Raw genomic sequence first — 21,189 nt, 5'->3', positions numbered from 1 at the left:
AATAAAAAGGTCAGTTAGCCCGTGGGTGGGGAAAGGCCCTATACTAGTATACTATAATAAAAAAGGAACAACAGTTTGGGACGAGGAAGAATGTACCATGTGAGCAAAGACGGCCCAATACATTACCAAAGGGGAAAAGTGCCCCTCTCAAAACCTCAAAAGGCAAAACCAATTTCGCCTTCTCGTCTCTCTAAGAGTCTCACATCACATGTGCGCATATATTCTTCCTACTCAGAACTCCATTAATGCTCTTCCCGACCTCAATGCTATATTCGCAACATAAACATAAACACAAACACTAGTTCTCCTCCTCCTGAATCATGGCTCTTGTCAGTAGGCTTCAATCTCTGTCTTCCTCTTTGTCTTCCACCCATTTCAGAAAACCCGATTCCTTAAACCCTCAACCCATTTGCTCTCTACACTTCAACAACTCCCCTTCTTACACTTCTCCTTTTACAGAGAAGCATTCCATTGAGAGGTACCAGAGAGACCAGTGGCTATACAATAACCAATTGGAGCAACCCACTCTTTTCTCTCTCCCTCCTGATACTGATGCTGATGCTGACTCTGATCTCACAAGGCAGAATGACATTGCTTTGCAGCTACCAGAGCTGAGAAAGCTGCTTCAGGTGCTAAGAGAGAAGAGAGAGAGGGAAGGAGGGTGTGGTGGAGGAGGAGGCAAGTGTGGGCCTGGCAATGTCTTCTTGGTCGGCACTGGCCCTGGGGACCCTGAACTCCTCACATTGAAGGCTGTCAGAGTTGTACAGAGTGCTGATTTATTGTTGTATGATAGGCTGGTGTCCAATCATGTGTTGGATTTTGTTGCCTCTGATGCTAGACTTGTCTATGTGGGCAAGACTGCCGGGTACCATAGCAGAACCCAGGTGAAGCTCTAATCTTTATCACCATTTCTTCTACTTCGCCAAAACCAAATTTCATATTTTTTGCTTTGATTTCTAATTGGGTGCGCTCCCCAACCGTAAATTTTAAATCTTTGTGTAACTGAGTGAATCGGGCATTTGGGTTTGTGGTAATGATTGTAAAGTCTTATGAATTGCATTGGAGTTCTATCTAAAACATTTCATTTTGTGATAATGATGTTAAGGTTAATGAATTGGGCTTTTGTGGAACCGTTAAGTAATTGGATCGTTTTGTTCGCATTTCAGGAGGAGATACATGAATTGCTACTGAGTTTTGCTGAAGCTGGAGCTACTGTTGTGAGACTAAAAGGAGGGGATCCACTGGTGAGTTTTTAGATTTTATCTTCAAAAAGTTATGGCGATTCCTTACTGTGGAATTTGTAACATTTAAAGTGAAACATATTGTTTGTCTTTAGGTGTTTGGAAGGGGTGGAGAGGAGATGGATTTTTTGCAACAGCAAGGAATTCAAGTGCAAGTTATTCCAGGTACAATAATGAATCAGTATTAGTAAACTCTGTTATTTAGTTGAGCCTTTTTATGAGAATATTTGAATGTCATGAACTTTAGGTGGCTCCATTAGTTACATATTTCTTTCAAAGTGAGCATGTTCAATATCTAACCGAAGAAACATCAATAAAAATTCAATTATAATGTTCGGAATATCCAACATTGTCAGCAGTGGCAATTGATATCGAAGCGAGACTTTTTTTTTTCCCTTCAAGTGGTTCCTTTACAGTCTGTTGTTTTGATTCAATTTTAATTTGTCCTCATTGTCTACTGGCTTTTCTTAGGTCTATGCTTGTTTACAGTTTGGTGGTCTTGTTTTGTGTACTTTTTGGTTGATGGTGTTTGTTGATTATCATGGTTTATATATCCTGTTAAACTGTAAAGAGTTGTAGAGTTTTCATATTCTGTGGACTGCTGGCTCATTTTGATAGTACTTCCTGTTTTCATATAAGTTTCCTATTAAAAAGGAGTGAAAATCCTAGCCTCTACGTTATATAAAGAAAGAACCTAAGATTGGTGTAAGTCTCTTCATAATTCCTAAATACTGGAAGCCCTTAAGTTCCAAGCAGGGGAAGGGAACACTAGTGAAATAAAATAAACAGATAAACAAAATATAATGGCAAGGTAATGCAGTTAACATGTGGGATTACTTTCCATTGAGGAAAACTAAGGGAGTCTTCATCAGTTTGCCTTTAGCTATAAGGCAGAAGGATTCCATTTAGGATCTGGCTATTTTCTGATTTAGCAAATTGTGCATCCTTCTCTGGCTTTGAAATGATTTTTTGAACAGTGAAGCTTTTTTCAGACAGCGAAAAAGATCACCTGATGGAGACTTGTGTATATGATCAAATTCTTTTATTCCTTTCCAGGTATCACTGCTGCTTCTGGGATAGCAGCAGAGCTAGGGATCCCATTAACTCACAGAGGTGTTGCAAATAGTGTAAGATTTCTGACCGGGCACTCCAGGAAGGGAGGAACCGATCCTCTTTTTGTGGCAGAGAATGCAGCTGACCCTGATTCAACCTTGGTGGTATACATGGGTTTGTCGACTCTCCCTTCTCTTGCTCAAAAGTTGGTCCATCATGGTCTGCCACCAACAACACCAGCTGTTGCAGTTGAGCGAGGGACCACACCTCAACAGCGCATGGTAAGATGTTCATTCATTTGGAGACTGTTGCATTCGAACTGTGTCCATCTCTTTACCTAATCATAGTTATTCTTAAGACCTCTCTTGTTAACTATTAAACTGATGGCCTGGGAGAACTCTGTTTTGTGTATTGCATGTAGGAAATATTTAAATGCCCCTCACCAATTATACATATCATCTCTGGCAAATAGGATAGGACTGTCATGGACAGTGAATATGTCATTCAACAATTCAGAGAAGTTTAGCAATCAGCTTTACCCAAGTCAAATTAAGTATTTTTGCTTAGACATTTTTCTTGAACTGTGGAACTATACATGATGCTTTCATTGGAAAGATTGTTTGCCACCCATTGTCTATCTTTTGTTGTAGATTTGGGCAATTGCCTTCAGCAACACCTAAATGTTCCAAGATTTAAGTATGTCATGGATTTGTGGTTTGATTCTTGAAAGTGAGCATTTTCAGGCCAAAGTAATTGTATCTGTAAAAAAATAGTAAAAGAGATGCATGCTTTGATGCAGTTGACCAATTGATGTATCAAAATCATTAGTGAAAGAAAAAAAAATTTATGAAAATCAGTAGTTATACACTTATACCATATTCTTTGATTTGTTTTAGATATGCAGCTGCCAATTCATCTATATATTGTCATTGCACCAGTCACAATAAATTAACTTTGTAGAAGTTCTCGACTAAAAACCTGAAACAAAAGCTAACTATCAGATATTAAGCTTGCATTTTATGAAAACAATAAAAAATATGTTGTTGATTGAAAAGACATCTGATGCAACGCATTTTTGCAAAGTGTGTGTGTTTTTGTTTTTTTTTCTTTTTTTGCTTCCAACAGCGGTTAATTATTCTTGAAATGATAATACGGTACTAATTAAGCAGTTCATTGGCAATCAAAATCACATATTTCCAATATGCTTAGAAATATTACTCCCCTGATGTTATTCCTTCCTGGTTTTTAATAAAAGCGTAGCTTCCTTCTCTGGTTGAAAAATTTTCAATGGGAAATAGGCTGATAGAAAATAAAAAATGAAGTAGAAAGTAAACAAGTCTATATTAATAATCGTAAGCAAGAGAGGTAAATATTATGTGCATATATAAATAAAGGCAAGCCACTTGAATGGGGTAGTTATTATATTCTGATAATCCTCCCAAGGGAATCCGTTCTTAGCTTACAGTCAACCGAATTAGCCAGTTGGATGCATTTGCATACTCATAATCAGCTTGCTCATTTCCAATTTTCATTTGCAGTCAACCTAACTGATTTATTTTGTTGACTTTGCATGCATACAGGTCTTTGCAGAACTGAAGGATCTTGCCAATGAAATTACATTAGCAGAGTTAGTATCACCAACGCTCATCGTCATTGGGAAAGTAGTTGCACTTTCACCATTGTGGCCACATACTTTGAACGAAGTGGCTGCTCTTGTCGGAGCCATATAGACACAATTGAGTAATGCAACAAGTACCTTCATCATCCACTTTGACTTCAGAAATTTGGCTCAATGCTCATAATTTTCATAATTTGGACTTCCAGCTCAAATTCAAATCAATTTGAATGGTGGACGATGATCTTGCGTAAGATTGAAGTGAGTTAGCTGCTTCTTTTTTGGAGGCAGATACATTTTCGAGGAGCTAACTATTTACAAACAGTGCTGGGTTGTGCTAGAACATTGTTTGATGCTTCCTTGTGCGGGAAGAATGAATTTCATGCACTGAAGCGAAAGAGGGAGCTGGGTTTTTGTTCACTGGCAGACAGAAAAAACGAGCCTTTTGTTCTGAGGTTGTTTCAATCTAAACCTAGGTATTAGCATAAGGGTTCTTAGGTGGAACAAGACGTGTAATAGGAGCCTTGATTGAGTCATGTTGACGAATGAAAATTTTTGCAAATTCTTTCATTCATTTGATGTTGCGATTCGTTCAAGTGATTTTGGTTAACAGTAGAGACTTGTGTTTCCATTTGTATATCACAATCATCAATAGTTTTCTTTGTGAATTTGGAACCATACATAAAACTATAAAAGACGCTCTGGAAACGAGTTTCATATTGATGAAGCCTACACAGTTGGTAATCAGTTTAAATAAAACTTCCATGGAATTATGGTCATGTTCTTAAATTAACTAGGGTTAGCTGCAGCAGGTTTTTGTCATTTTGAAATTTGTTTGGTCAGCTAATTCTGAATGACGAACTCTGTAGGTTTTCATGGTCATGTGTGAATTGGTGGTTCCTTCTTCGTTGGTTACCGCGCACTTGAGGAAGTTGAAACTAAAGAACATAATAGGCAAAACAAAGGAGTCTAAGGTATTGATCGATTGTCCTCGGGTCTTAACGCTCTAAAGTCCAAAACCGGATGATTCCACCCAGCCACTCCTGCAATTTTGGAGAGAAAAAAAAAAATTGAGCCAATTAGGGTTTTTTTTTTTTTTTTTTTTTTTTTTTTTTTTGTATTTGAAAAATTCGATTGTGAAGGTGCTAATTAATTAATGGAAATATGCGTTTGGCTGTTTCCTGGTTTGGGCAAGCAAACTGTCTCTTTTGATGCGCGAGCGTGCCAACACCAAGGGTGTAGTCGTCGAGGCGTCCCTTGACCTGACTTCTTACCAAACGTTGTGGACAAGGAGAGCACCAACCTTGTCACAGAGTTCTTTTCTCTACCTTGCGGAAAAGGACTTCTACCTTACGAATAAGGACTTGGGGTGTGATCTCTTGCATCACCGAGTCGATACTTAGTTTTGTAGACTAAGCGGAGCAATCACCGAGAAGTAGGAGAAAGCACAAGGTTGCTAAAGCATGATCTTTAGCTTTCCTGGGTTGCAAGGGCGTTACCCTGGCTTTGCTGGTTCAACTGATGTTGAGGGTAGGTTGCTCTGGATATATACTTTGATAATCGTTGAGATTAGTTGATTGAGAGGTTGTGTCTTTGTATTTCGTCTTTAGCCTCTATATATAGGCTACGTACTGCAGATTCACCTTCCTAATAGCAGTGCAATACTATATTTTAGGCCACAATTATTGGCCTTAGATCAAATCAAAACTCTTATTAGTCTTAATAACTATCGTAGGCAATAAGAGATTGCCTCTGTGACATAGCAATATTGTAGGCAATGTAATTGCTTCTTAGGGTGCGTTTGGATGATAAAATTATAAAATCCATAGGAATTTATAAATGATAGAATCTTTAACTCCATCAATCTAAAATTTCATTAATTGCAATATCTATTGTTTGGTTGTATCTATTTAGGATTTGAAATGTGTAATAAATTAAGAAAGTTTAAAACAAATAGAAAAAATAAAATAAAAAAAAGCGTTGTTTTAGAAATAAAAATTGAATATTGCAAAGGAATTCGTAAATGATACCTATTTTGGTAGAAATTGAAGTTGGTGTTTCAAGAAAACTGAATTGGGAGAGAATTGAGTCATACTTTCACTGATAATAAGGGTCTCTTTATATAGAGGATTACAAGACATAGAATCAGAGTTGTACAAGGAAAGATAATCGTACAATTAATTGGATATCTATGAATATCTCCGAGAATATCTCTAATCATAACTTTATTACAACTAGGTCAAGTAACCTAGAGTTTGGGCCAGACACATATTCTGGATTTACTTTAACAGTGGGGAATTTAAATAATGAATTCCTTTATTTATTTTTTTTCACGGAGAAATTTAAAATTTCTAATCTGATAATGCCAAACAAATGAATTGGCTTTTAGGAATTATGAAATCCTCACTTTCAATTAAATTCCATCATTTTTTCCCTCATCCAAACACACTTAGGAAACAACTTCTGGGCATGCACATCTATCCTTGTGAAATACAATTAAGGATAATTATATCCTTACCATCTGTTCACGTCCAACATATGCCTTACCCGTGCAATCCTTGATTACTTGCATGCACATATATAGCCCACGTAATCTGAGCCATGCAGCTTGTATAATTATCTTCCTATTTGCACAGTCTTGACAATCAAGCAACTCACCATTAATTATCAAATCCTTGATAATTACCAGTAAATCAATGAATATCTAAATTTGCCTCAAGATTGCTTGATCTCCAAGTAGGCTATATTTAGCCTCTAAACAATATATTCCAAACTTGCCGGAAATATAGAACTTGGGCCACGGATATTGGCCAGGATTCTCATACGAGACACCCCTTATCAGGAAAAATGTTAATTTTGGGTTCAAACATTGCCCCCCAGACCTCAAAGTCATAGGTCCCAGTCTTAACTGAAGAGGTCTTGAGTCAGTAACGTCGCTTTAAAGCCACTTGCATTAATGATAAGTACAAACTGAAATCACTTGACTGATCCCATATAGGCCTCTAAATAGGCCGTGAAGCTAGAATGCCACAATCTAAATCACCTTGACGAATAAAGATGTTGCTGGACGATTCTAATAGTAGCACACTTAATTATCAACTATAATCATGCAAACATAAGTACCTGGAACTTGCATCACCACTAATGATCATCAACTTGTTATGACAATGTGAACTTTGCTGTTAAGTACAGAAGGCTTGCTATAAGGCATGTCCAGCTCCAATATGTTTCAACACGATAAAAAGGCCACAGGTATTGGCCTTGCACATTGATGACCAAACACTTGTATTTTGGATAAATTAGCTTGATCATAGTGAGTTTCCAAAACCACCTTTGGCTTTGACAGTTATTGATAGCTAGCTCTTAGCCAATTAGCTCATTAAGCCTCAATCAGGCTTTTCTTTCCTTAAGCCACATCACTCTCTGATATGCTTCCAGACTTGATTCTTTGCGGTACGTTGTGTAGTGCACTGAGCTGATTGACAAATTCATGCTTGTGTAGAGTTGAAACTTCTTTAATTCGTTGTATCCATGTGCTTCGACTCCATAACCAAGAACTACAAGCTTCTTGTGGTGATCAGTCACAATAAAACTTGTACCAATTTGCTTTCAGCAGACATTCAGCCAAATGGACCATAGCCTGCCCTTCTTGCATTATCCCAACTCTATCTTCATTCTTCCAAAAGATAAAGGAGCGTCCTCCACTATTTCCTTTTGGTGAATGCAAAATGTATGTCTTTGTGCCAACTTCAGCTTAATTCTTCGCCATGCATTCCATTGCATAAAAGTCGATCATTAATTAGCTGAGAAACTTGAAATGCCTATAGGCCAGTGATGTTTCAGGCCAAGAAACCAAGGCCTCTTTTCTTCTCGATTCCAACATTGTCGTGAGGATTATTGATTTGCATGCTTTCTTGATAAGAACACGATGCCCCATGTTAGAAAACATGCATTTCAGTCGTGTAATGCTTAGGAAATTGCACCTCCAGTTCTGTCCTCTGTCAGGAAATTGCACCTCCAGTTCTGTCCTCTGTCAATCAAACCAAGATACCACATTTATGCTTTCAGTTGCTGCCCCTAAGCTGTTGTGATGTGGTCTTTTATTGAAGGTCGTTAACCATGAATAGCCATCACCAGAACATGCAGAGATTAAATCGAGTTAGCATCCTATCTAGCTAAGCTTGTTCATGTCGTGCAGCAGCCTTAGACTAGGCTACTTATTAGCCTATGTATAACTTTCCAAAGCAAAACTAGGCTTTGTCAACAACTATGAATAACCAAAATATTTAAAACCCCCATACTTGGATTCAGATATAATGGGCTATATAACTCAGGCCTCTTCCCAAAAGAAAGTGGAGAAATCATTTCCTTCCTCAATAGGTCAGTAGCATGATTTTATGCATAGGCTTTGACAATAAATGGAGTACAACTGCAAAGCAACATATGGGATAAAGAACCTGGAAAGTTGTCCACTTCTTAGCAGTATCATCAACTTGGGGGGAAGAGATACCTTTCTTCAAGTTCTGCATCTTTGTCATGGAGCGACGTCTTCTTCGCCAGCTTTGTTGCCCCCCAGCGTGAACAGATTATAAGCAAAACGCTCAAGCCTCTGTAACCATTATTAGGCCTGTAGTTAATTACTTGTCACACATCTCCCATGTCAGTGAGATAAACATGAGCCAAAGCACTTCGCCATCCTTGACAGTCTTAGGCTATTGACAGAACAATGGCCTTTCTGTTTTATTTTCTTGAAACACCAAGGCCGCTAGAATAAGAGACGAGGCCTTCTCCTTGGTACTAAGAAACTTCGCTGCGGCTCTCCAAGAAAGTTTATGCTCAGGCACGAAGAAATGCTCTCTGAATTGATCAAGAACAATGGAAAACGTAATTCCTTCGTTGCGTCTGAGTGAATTAAGAATAATTATGTGGCTCAGGCATTATGATCATGCCTCTGTATCTACTTATACAAACCATCAGGCTTATCATTAAAGCCTCTCTTGTCCTTAATGGATAAGAACATGTTGTAGTTAATCATTTAATGCCACTGCACAACGCATGTTGCATATATCCGTAAGTTTGCGGCCACATGAATTTGGCCAAGAAAAGATGGTACTTTTACTTTGCGAGCACATATTCCCTGTATGCTCACCTTGTCCTTGAAACCAGGAAACAGCCCTGTATGTTGGTTTCGGCTAGCAAACTGTCTCTTTTGATGCGCCAGCATGCCAACACCAAGGGTGTAGTCGTCGAGGCATCCCTTGACCTGACTTCTTACCAAACGTTGTGGACAAGGAGAGCACCAACCTTGTCACAGGGTTCTTTTATCTGCCTTGCGGATAAGGACTTGGAGTGTGATCTCTTGGGACCGAGTCGATAGTTAGTTTTGCAGACTAAGCAGAGCAATCACCAGGAAGTAAGAGAAAACACAAGGTTGCTAAAGCGTGATCTAGGGGTGTAAATGAGCCGAGTCAGAGCGAATACCAAGGTGATCATGTTCGGCTCATTTGTTTTTTATCGAGCTCGAGCCGGGCTAAAGCTTGAATTTTCTTTTTCATGTTCAAGCTCGGCTCGGCTTGAATATTTTTCTTAGGCCTGAGCTAGGCTCGGCTCGGTTTGATTTATTGGACGAGCTCGAGCTTGAATAGGCTCGGCTTGGCTCATTTGACTTTAAATTTAAAAAATAAAAAAGATAGAAAGAAAATTTAAAATAATAATCCAAATTTGATGTCTAACTATCATACAAATACCTTTTATTGTCTAGAATAAACTCAAAATGATGAATCCAACTCAAAATTGCACTTGAAGTAATTAAATAAGAATGGAGCCTTCGACATGTAGTGACCCGAGAGGGGGTCCCACAGCGCCGCGACTCCGAGCCAATGAGGAATCGACATGTCACGAATGGCATCTCGATAGCTCATCAACCCGAAACCGCAAGGCCTTTTGAGTTTAGGTTGTTGGTTTACAAAACACTTTCTTGGACAAATCATTCTAGCAACCTAACAACACATTTTCAAAAGCGGAATTCGAAATGGGCTAAGAGTTTTGGGCTTGCGATCGGAGCCCAATTTGGAAAATAAAACTGATCTCTAAGTAACGACAAGTATGGGAGACGCGCCCCAGGGTTACGGGTCTCCCGGAATTTTTGTAAACGAGTAGGAAATAAATAAAAAGTAAATAAATAAGCTACTACAAAATCCGATTAAGGACCAAAACCTTCTTTTGATAAAACTAAAGAGAAATGCGCCAAGCCGTGCCATGTGCCTCCCCTGTACGCTTCCCGACCACATGCTCGAAACCTGCACACTATAGTAGGGGTGAGCTTTCGTCCTCGCATGCCCAATAGGGGCCGACCCAACCATGCTAGGTTTGAAAAATAATATACTTGAAAATATTTACTACATAATATTGTGCACGTTTATCGAAAAATGCTTTAAGAAAAGTGGCAACCACAAACATTTGTTTTCTTTTATAAAACATGTGCAGTATGCTTCACACACTTGGAGCTCCGAGATACTTACCTGCCGGCTAAAGTAAAATAAATCAGTGACCGACCTGGTTCGTCCTGAGTACGAGAACCGGCCAACTACTCTGTAGTACTTCCGACTACAAGTAGCGAAAGTGTCCATTTCCTGGCCCTGAGTCTCCTATGACTGGTTCACTGTCTATACTCACTTTTTCTCGACAAACATAGGAGCACGGCCCCCTCCGGAGGTTCACGGTTATCGACACCGTGGGATCCCTAGGAATCTACGCGTCTAGGTCCCATTCACTTTCAGGTCACAAGTACACACATACAAGGGTACAGTATCTCAACATGCAAGTCTAGCCTCGGTTTTCACAATTTGCAATTATTAGTTCTGAAAACACATGTATCACGAGGCATCGACTAATGAACAACCAAAAACGTACTTGCAGGCAACATAATATTATACTAGAGCATTCCACATATAACGAAAAGCCTCTAACAAGGAAGGGACAGCTCACCCTACCTGGAAATTGGAGTGCTCGTCCACATTCGGGTTCGTTCCCGACTTTCGATCATGTGTCCAAATCCAAGTGCACACACTCGAGTCCTTTAACAAAAACTGAATTCGATAAGTATTCAATTCATAACTCATTTGCTTAATTTCTTTATGAGTTATCAATTTAACTTGAATCGATATTTAATGGTAACCATTCCCGAACAATTCACTTAACGTAGTAAGCTCATTCGGGAGATGGTGATGACACTTTTTTTTTCCATGTTAAAGTTTCGGTCAACCGGTTTGACCTCATTTCATTTAGCTTTTAAACCTTAAGCAAATTAAATAGCAACAACCACCATTCCCAAATGATTTTATCCTTCGGTAATTCCGGGATATGGTAGGTTTAGAATACTTCAAGTGTTTTACGAACTTTAAATTGAATTCCCAACAAATTAATTCACTTGTCAAAACCGGTCCTTTCTTATTTACCACTTTTCTCATGCATTTGATCAACTCACCGCTTTCATTCCTATGTCATATTTCAATATTGGAAACAAACTTATCAATAAAATTCACAAGACCAATTCTCTACACTTCTGACCAAACCAAACTTGTCTCAACAACACCACCTATAACTCGAGCAACAAATACCAAATTTCCCTTCAAGTAATTCCCACACGACCACACTTCAATCGGTACAAACAAACCACTGCAGTAGAGAATTAAAATACCCAGACCCTTACCGCTCTTCTTTTCCAGATTGGGAATCAAGTCGTCGCTGCTGCAATCCACCTTCGACAACAGTTTCAACACCTAACGAGCATAACAAAATTAACAACCCATCTCTTCACCAATACTTGTATTCAAAACAGAACCTATGAGTACTCCTTACCTTTTCTTTCAGTCTCAACAAAAACTGACGCAGTAGCTCCTTCCTTTCCAAAACTCCAAAATGCAGAAATCCGTTAACCTCAATTCCAAATCAAGGAGCAGTAGATCAGGGTTTTTGATTCTTAAAGACCCAAAGGCTTTAACCAAAGAGAGAGACGACGAAATTACCTATTTAAGAAAATCTGGGAGTCCGGCGGCGATGCACAGCGGCGGCGCGTACGGCGGCTCTCGCCGGAATGGGAGGTCGAAGTTAGAGGGTTATGCTCTTTGAGGTGCTGGGTTCATCCATGGTGGTCGTGTAACTCAGACATGACTAGGAATTGAAAAACGACGACATGCAGAGCTACGGTTTCCGGCGAGCTAGCACAGCGTGTCCTGGCTTCGGTGGGTGGCAGAACTTCTGGGTTTTGCTCCTCGTTGCTTGCTGAGTCAGGCGACGGCGTCGTTGTGGCGAGGTGATGACCGGAAATCAGAGAAGGCCAACGAGCAGTGGCGTCGCTGCTTCGAGGAACCCGTGCGGAGGCTGGAGACGATGCATGTCGACGGTGAGACTCGGGCTTGGGTCGGATTTGGGTGCGGCGTCGATTGGTGGTGGCGGTAACAAGAACTGGTGGCCGGAGATGGAGTTTCCGGCGCTGGCAGAGGGAGAAGGTGAGAATGAGAGAGATCGGGGAGAGAGAGTGATGCGGCTGCAAGGGAGAAATGAGAGTTTTGGTTTTTAGGGTTTCCAAGTTTTCTATTTATACTAGTGTCTGTGAAATGACGATTTTACCCCTGCGACGAATTACGAGATTCTCTTAGCTGATTGCTTTCGGTTTCGGGCTCGTAAATTTTCTTTTACTCGTTTTTCGTCGGAAACTTCCTAAGTTAGTTCTCGACCTCGTCCTAAACCTAAAACTCGATTTCGTTAGAACTAAAAATTAAAATCGTCACTACAAGTCTACAACTCAATTCGCCTTCTTTTCAAATTTGCTTCGACGATCTTTGCTTCAATGAACTTTAGTAACCTTCTAGGCCCAAATGAAAGAAATCTCGGCCCAAACCTAAATCATAAGGCCCAATAGGTGGTCTCGACACCAAAAACTATTTCCAAAGTCAATTCATTCACTTGTATCACCTTGCGAAAATCTTATTGGCGAAAATTTAGCTTTTAAAATTAAACAAAATTTTCGGGGGCTCACACGACATATTGATTCAAAGGTGGTTATTTGTATCTTCAGATTTCCTTCCATGAAAACTCCCAGCAAATCTTCACCATCTATAAAAACAAAGAAAATATATAAATATATATATATATATATATATATATATATATATTAATAACTTTAAAAAAGCTTGTTCAATATGATTTTATGAAAGTAAGAAGATTGTTCAGTACGTGTATATACCTTTAATTATTCCAAGCAGATTTCTTCCATTGAATCCTCATCACCCTATATTATAAAAAAGAATAAAAGAAACAAGATTAGTGGAAGAACAATCTTGCAATAAGTTTTCCTATATTATAAAAAAGAATAAAAGAAACAAGATTAGAGGAAGAACAATCTTGCAATAAGTTTTTTTTTGGGCTAAATACTGGTTACTGCCTTATGGTTTAGGTCCAAAATCAATTCAGTCCCTGGACTTCTAATTTTATCTAAAACACCCCTGCAGTTTCAATTTTGATCTAATAGGTCCAATCTGTTAGTCTTCCGATAATTGAGTCATTTAACTTATTGACGTAGCTCATATATGGTCTATGTTTTATGATGTAGTGTTGAGGTGGCATGTATAGTCAATTTAGGAGTGGGTCTCACTATTAGAAATTTATCAAATAAAAAGTTTTTCATCAAATAATCCAACTATAAGTTGAACCCATAGCAGAATATTAACGAATTTGACCTATTAGATCAAAATTGAAAGTACAGGGGTGTTTTTGATGAAATTAGAAGTCTAGGGACTGAATTGATTTTAGACCTAAACCACAGGGTAGTAACCAGTATTTATCCCTTTTTTTTTTTTGAAAGGCTTGCAATAAGTTATGTACATAAAAACTTTATAGCTGCCCGATCTCAATTCTTTTCTTTTTATAGTGGTTGCTAGGGTTTGATTTAATTGTTGCACAAGTATTGTTATTTACTATAATATATTTTATTTAAATTTTCAGATTCTCTTCAAATTAAAAAGGAATATAATAAAAAGAATTGAAAAATTGAGATTAGAAAAATTATATTTTTATAGTATAAATATTCATTAGTCGAGCTTTAACAAACGAGCCGAGTTTTAACAAGCTCGAGCTACTCATGGAAAATATGAGCTACTCACGAGCTAGACGAGCCGAATATATACTTGCTCAAGCTCGGCTCGTTTTTTTGTCGAGCTTAATATTGAGCCCAAGCTCGGCTCATTTATCTTACGAGCACGAGCCGAACAAGCTAAAATCGAGCCGAATACGAGTCGAACATGAGTTGTATCGAGCCTACTTACAGCCCTAGCGTGATCTTTAGCTTCGCTGAGTTGCAAGGGGGTTACCCTGGCTTCGCTGGTTCAACTGATGTTAAGGGTAGGTTGCTCCGGAGAGACTTTGATAATCGTTGTGATTAGTTGATTGAGAGGTTGTGTCTTTGTATTTCGCCTTTAGCCTCTCTATATATATATAGGTTACTTAATTATTCCAGATTCACCTTCCTAATAGGAGTGCAATACTATATTTTAGGCCACAATTATTGGCCTTAGATCAAATCAAAACTCTTATCAGTCTTGATAACTATCGTAGGCAATAAAAGATTGCCTCTGTGACGTAGCAATATTGTAGGCAACGTACGTAATTGCCTCTTAGGAAACAACTTCTGGGCATGCACATCTATCCTTGTGAAATACAATTAAGGATAATTATATCCTTACCATCTGTTCACGCCCAACATGCCTTACCCGTGCAATCCTTGATTACTTGCACGCACATATATAGCCCATGTAATCTGAGCCATGAAGCTTGCATAATTATCTTCCTGTTTTGCACAATCTTGACAATCAAGCAACTCACCATTATTTATCAAATCCTTGATAATTACCGGTAAATCAATGAATGTCTAAATTTGTCTCAAGATTGCTTGATCTCCAAGTAGACTATATTTAGCCTCTAAACAATATATTTTGAACTTGCCGGAAATATAGAACTTGGACCACCAATATTGGCCTGGATTCTCTGAGACACTCATTGTCAGGAAAAATGTTAATTTTGGGTTCAAATAATATGAGCATTTTGTGTAGAGTTATCTTAATTCCTTGTTGTGTTGCAATCAATGGCGGAGGAGCAGAGGTTTGCCGGAGGCTATGATTTGGCCTCAAAGAAGAGCAGCAGAGCTTCATTCAGGACTCGCTAGTGGAGCTAGAGAGGGAGAGGGAGAGGGAGTTGGCATATCAGTGAAGAAGAAGAAGAAGAAGAAGACGATTAGCGCATGCAGAGGTAACTTTGTTACGATGTTAGCTGATTATAATGCTGACTAATCCAATCAATGCCATAGTTGAATTAGACGAACGGCTACGTTATACTTTGATGTATACCAGAATTTTCGGTAAAATCAACAAAAATAAAAATAGAAAAAAATAATTATGAGAAGATAAGAGAATAATTGCCTTTCAAAAAAAAAAAAAAAAGAACAATTGAGAAATATATAAATTTTAGTGTGATTTGATTTGATGTAACCTTTAATCTGATCTTTTGCGACTCCAGCATGTCTTGGTATTGATTTGATTGTTATGACAAGCAGCACATGCGTTTTTTTTTCTGACAAGCAGCACATGCTGTGTTTGTTTTTTTTTATGACAAGCAGCACATGTGTTTCTACTTGATTATGTCGATGACTCCTTTCATAACGCCATGTGATCTAACAAACTAGAAATTTTGAAACTATATGCTGTAGAGTGATTTGAATTTGTCACTGTTTCAAAACTTGTTCATGATTGAGTAGTAAATATTTTGGGTGTGTGTGTTTGGTGGGGTGGTAAGGCTTCAGAGGTCAGGAGTTCGAGCCCCATCAAGGGTGGGAATGGGGTGGGGTTTTTTTTAAAAAAAAAAAGAGTAGTAAATATTTTTAAATTAAGTTAAATTCACCATTATTGTCTGAATTTTACTGTCCTGGTCATATTATTACCTAATCTCTAAAAAAGATTAGTAATATATAGACTTAATTTTTATTTTATCTTTTTCACGTCTGTTTTTTCCTTGCTGTGGCGTGTAGAGAATTAGCTGAAAGTATGAGATGCAAAGAAAGGCCATATAGCTAGGCTAAGGTAGAAAAAGCTCCCTAACTATTTGGCGAGGTTATCTAGTTGAAAGAAATAAATTAGGCTGAGTTTTTTTTTTTTTTTTAGAAAATTGGGTGTCAATCTATTAATATCAAAGGTAGATAACATTACAAAGCTCACACAAAAGGACTACGACAGGATTGGCCATCTTTAGAGAGCCCTGTGGCAAAAATCAAATTTATAACTATGGCAATCTAAAATGCAACATCATCATAAGATTAATACCAAAGCCAGTAACCTGACACTACTAGAGAAAGTCCCAGAACGATACCAAGCACTAGTCTTAATTTAATTCTTGAAATCTTAGGAGGCAACCCTAGATAACAGTGCTAGCTTAAAACCTAAATAATACTAGATTAAAAAACCCTAAAAGATTGAGCCCTAACAAGTCAAGCCCAGCCCCCTAGCCTAGCAACATGCAAGCCCAACTTGAGGCCCAACACACCACCCTCATGAACATAAACCCAACCAGCAGCCGCCATACACCGTCGCTTGCATACCACGTCCGACCCAATCCGGAAGCACAAGGAACCACCGCCCTTCCCCCTAGCTAAGAGAGATGAACACAGTACCCACACCACCATGAAGAAGCCGCTGCAACTCAACCATAAGCCTTCACCTCTACCATGCAGATCCCTTTACTTGACCTTAATAGAGCCGCCATCCTACCGTCTTCGTCCAAAGCGCACCGGATCGGCAAACGATCCATGTGTTGAACAATCCCAACGCCAAGGTGCTTATTCCGCCTCTAAGCTGCCTCCCATCACGAAAAGAAGAGCATACCAGCGAGGAGATCATAAGCCCCGTCCGACGATGACGTTGTGAAGACATGCTAGCTGTTGGACGGAGCAAAAGAAGAGACAGTGGCTGCCCTTCCTAGAGGAACCTGTGTTTCCACAGAGAGAGAGAGAGAGAGTCAACACTAAATCAAACTAGAAAATGATCTTAACACAATGGATTGAGTTACCTTGTACCCGCATATGGAGATAGCTTATGAAGAGGAGATCGTGAACCAAACGGCATGGCCAGCGGTTCATGTTGAATTTTGAATATTTGTATTACTTAATCACCATCTAATTTGAGAAGCTAACATTTTTGTTTACTTAACACTAACATTTGGGCATGAACTTATACGCTTGTTGATTTATACTATCTTTTTTTAATAAAAATTCTATTAAAATATGGGTCAATTGTAAGAGTAATTATATATTAAGCTCAACATTTTTGAATCAAGTGTTTTAACTAGAGGAATTCGATGGCAGGTGGGCAATAAAACCAGACGCGAGACTCCGATCATCGGAGGTCCCTAAATAGGTCGTCGTAGATCTTATAAGTCACGGGAGAGGTCGCCAGAGACTTTTATTACCCCTAATGAAACTCAATATATTTTTATTAGGGGGCAATAAAAATTTATTGGGTATTATTAGAGGGCAATAAATTGGCCCCGGGACTCCGGTTGAGAGGTTGCAGGAGGTCCCCAAAGAGGTTGCCGGAGACTTTTTACCCCCAATAAAACCCAATAAATTTTTATTTTGGGGGGGGGGGGGGGGGGGGAATAAAACCAGACGGAAGACTCCGGTCACCGGTTTGGAGGTTGCTGGAGAAAAACGGAGACTTTTGTTACCCCTAATAAAACCCAATAAATTTTTATTGGGGGCAATAAAAAGTTTATTGGAGGACAATACAACCGGACGAGGGACTAAGGTCACCAGTCACCGATCGTCGGACTTCGATCACCGGTCGCCGGTCACCGGATTCAGGCGACCGGTGACAAGAGTCCAACGATTGCTGAACAGAGTCCAGGGAAGTCTCCAATGACTTCTCTCCCTCTAAGTGACAAAAAGAGAGAAGGCAAAATTGTCCCGAAAATAAACAAAAAATAATATAAAAAAACTTAATTGGGTATTAGGGTAAAAAATATGTAAGTTATTAGGTAAATAGGTAATCTTATAAGATGTTTGGGCAAGTGAAGTTAGTGTAAATCAAATTTGAGTAAATGGACATTTTTCCTAAAAAGTAATTCAATAATTCAATCTTGTGTAAGGTAAAGTGAGCAAATCATATGATGGCAATACCGTTGAATTAGGATAGTATGCTCCTCCTATTTTTACATTATTAGAGGTATTGTATCACTTAATTTCCAACTTCTGGCCAGGCAAGGAAAAAGAAAACCATTGATAAAAGGGACAACAAATAGGACTTTCATGCCAGATACGAAAAAACGACATGAATAGGAAAAATAGAAAGAGAATAGAAGACAAAAATTGTCAACATAGATAGAATCAAAGAATAATGTAGGATAGAACGAGTTTTATACGTTCTTCTTTTCTAATTAGAGTCATGAGTTCAATTATTTGGAGGTGGGGGAGGGGAGGGGGGTGTGTGAAATTGACATCCTATTTTTAAAAAACCAAACTCTGCTTCATGTACATGTTCATTAGATAATTACTCATAAAAATGGGTATGATTTGTAAAGCAAAAAAAAAAAAAAATGTTGTCAATTCAATCCCTATTATTATATTTTAAATTTTCACATTACGGACATTATGCATTATTTAAGGCTCCTTAGTATTGCCTCCTCTTTTTTTTTTTTTTTTTAATATATATGAGGGTTTTATACACGGTACGTATATACATTGCATCTAGCTAATTAGTTGGTATTTTTTATTCGTCAAATATTTAGTTGGTATTTTTATTTTGGTCAAATAATTAGTTGGTATGGCAAACACGTTTTACATATTTGGGTGGTATGATTCTTTCTCTTATTTATTACATCAGACATGTTTTTATTGAGGAAATAATGATTCATGCATCAGACGGTACTGTTAATTGCATGGAGGTACGTACTGTATGATTTTCCACAAATTAAATTAACATCTATATGCTAGCTTACTTAAGTAATTAAAGAAAAAACAATTCAAATTAGCTAGCACTTATGATATCAATTTCTATTAAAAAAAAATGTTTGAATACCCTAATTTTAAGAAAATTATTCTCCATTTTCCCACCAAACTTATGATTTCCTCATTACTCATAAGATGACTCATTTTATTCTCTCATATCCAATTAAGCTCTTTTTTATTGTTTTTTGTTTAGTTTTGAGACTATTTTCCCCTCTTCCTCTTTCTCATATCGAGATAAAGTTGGAGAGAGAGAGAGTGGGGTCACCTGAAAGTTTACTGGAATCTCACCGAATTTTTCAGGAACCTCGATCGAGGTCCCTGCAGGACTTTGCCGGATTCTCGCCGGAGGTCCACGGGGAGGTCATTGAATATCTCATAAAAGTTTTAGGAGGTTTATTGACCCCAATAAAAGTTATTATTCTTGCATAGGAATTTAACAGATCAACGGTTGAAATCATTAAATTAGGTCATATACTAGTGTAAAATAGTAAAAATCCTCAAATTCTTAAAGTAAGGAGGTCTTATCTAGAACGGGTCTATAAATATAAATATATATATATATATATATATATATATATATATATATTACATTAAAAGGAAATTGCATTAAAGGAAAATTGAAACCTTGATCTAATCTAATCCTAACTCAATTCTCTACCCTCTCCCATAGAGACCAAAACATAAAGAAAAGTAACATTATTAGTTGAAGAAGATCTTTTGTCTCATGGTAACTTACTCTAGTTCCCTTACAAAATTCTCGCTATTTGGTCAGCTATACACTTTACATGTTTCTAGTGATTCACATGGTTTTATCAAATGATACAAGTCTTGGATAAGAATCTACATCGCACTAGAACACCCTTATTGGCGATCCTCTACATCACTCTAGGGTTCCTCAAACAATGTGATATGTCCCACCTGGTAAATCTTTAATCCTTCCCCCTCTTACTATGACTATAAAATGTTCTCGTAAATTATGGCCATATATTTGAGAAGTGATTTCAAATCCAGAGGTTAAGCATATTTTGGCAACTTTATTGAGCAGTGATTTCAAATTCAGAGGTTAAACATAATTTGGCAACTTTACGCGCATAAGGCAAAGTGTGATAGTGGAAAAGTTGACAGATAAGTCACCCTTATTGCTATTCCACAGAACTGTAAATGAGATTTTCACCTCATACATATGGCTCTCAAGTCTTGATTAATGAAACTATCGAATACAAGGGGGGACATTGAGCCTAAACCCATGATTACAATAAGCATCTAGAGAACGTCCTGAAATAATAACAAAAGTCTCTACCAAATAAATGTATTCAACCAGGCACCAACTAGCAAAGAATGCTCTACTGGCTACTCTATTTGCTTTGACATAGCGGTGACATAATGGAAAGATAACTCGATTACAACGTAGCATAGTTACCATAAGCACAGCTTTCCTACTATGTTGCTACCGGAGGTTAAATCTGATGATACTTGGCTTCACCCTGCCACTAGGCAGTAGCGACCATTTGACAACTCACCTCCTACCTAGAGCAGACAAGGCACTTAGAGTGCACACACTGGCATTCAGCCCTGTAAAATAGATGTAGGGACTTATTACGCGCCAAAAACGCTACCACACTAACCAACTAACATAATTAAAATTAAAAATAAAACATAAACCCAAACCAGCCCAGGCCAGGCCTAAAAAAAGAGCCCTAGCCCAAGCCTCAACACAGGAAGCAAGAGAATTGCACGCAACCAGCCAAGCTTGGCCCCATCCACCGCAGGCCGCCATCGGCGGATCACCACCAACGCCGCCTCGCCTGAAACGTCGGACCGCCACCACCATCATGCCGGAATCACTCTTGAGCCGTGGATCCACGCTACCTTTTGGAGTCATTAATTGGATCATTTTCCTTGTTTGAGAATATATAGGTGAAAAATTTATCGAATTAAAATGTGCAAAGCATTATCCTAAGAGAAGACTTGTCGAACTCCTAATATAGATGGTTGAATAACAAACCGTTGTGTAGGTAAAAAAGTCCATTGAACTTTAATTATTTTTGCACTTAAAAATTAAAATCGTTTATACTCAAAGTATATAGACTATAAAAGTGTTTTTAGGTAGAGATATATATATATATATATATTTTTATATCAGATAAATCAGATAAACAACTCAAATGCTACAACTAATCTTTCGTGAGTCGAACTCACAACCTCTCACTTACGAATGAGAGACTATGTCA

General features: G+C 38.2%; 1 protein-coding gene and 2 long non-coding RNA genes across 5 annotated transcripts; 1 reads left to right on the top strand and 2 right to left on the bottom strand.

Annotated features, from left to right (window-relative positions):
• Positions 1-200: 200 nt before the first annotated feature.
• Positions 201-4,524, top strand: LOC133714783 (S-adenosyl-L-methionine-dependent uroporphyrinogen III methyltransferase, chloroplastic-like). 2 transcript variants are annotated; one of them, XM_062141038.1, is made up of 6 exons: positions 201-884; positions 1,167-1,244; positions 1,337-1,406; positions 2,298-2,575; positions 3,875-4,034; positions 4,119-4,524. In XM_062141038.1, the coding sequence occupies exons 1-5, from the start codon at positions 321-323 to the stop codon at positions 4,022-4,024; spliced, it is 1,140 nt and encodes a 379-aa protein (XP_061997022.1). In that variant the 5' UTR covers positions 201-320; the 3' UTR covers positions 4,025-4,034; positions 4,119-4,524. The 2 variants fall into 2 exon arrangements, with proteins under 2 accessions (XP_061997022.1, XP_061997021.1); XM_062141037.1 differs by having other exon boundaries at positions 202-884; positions 3,875-4,524.
• A 5,220-nt stretch (positions 4,525-9,744) lies between these two features.
• On the bottom strand, positions 9,745-12,465 carry LOC133717476 (uncharacterized). Of its 2 annotated transcripts, none has more exons than XR_009849648.1 (4): positions 11,770-12,465; positions 11,621-11,690; positions 10,431-10,985; positions 9,745-10,215 (listed from the first exon to the last, which is right to left on the bottom strand). It is a non-coding gene; the product is annotated as an uncharacterized LOC133717476 (long non-coding RNA). The 2 variants fall into 2 exon arrangements; XR_009849647.1 differs by having other exon boundaries at positions 10,902-10,985.
• Positions 12,466-16,204: 3,739 nt separating this feature from the next.
• Positions 16,205-17,159, bottom strand: LOC133718275 (uncharacterized). The gene is made up of 2 exons (XR_009850208.1): positions 17,023-17,159; positions 16,205-16,941 (listed from the first exon to the last, which is right to left on the bottom strand). It is a non-coding gene; the product is annotated as an uncharacterized LOC133718275 (long non-coding RNA).
• Between the last annotated feature and the right edge of the window lie 4,030 nt (positions 17,160-21,189).

This window comes from Rosa rugosa, chromosome 6 (genome assembly GCF_958449725.1).
Source record: "Rosa rugosa chromosome 6, drRosRugo1.1, whole genome shotgun sequence".
Lineage (NCBI taxonomy): Eukaryota > Viridiplantae > Streptophyta > Magnoliopsida > Rosales > Rosaceae > Rosa > Rosa rugosa.
Note: the sequence above shows the minus strand (reverse complement) of the source record. Positions and strands in the feature narration are given on the sequence as shown.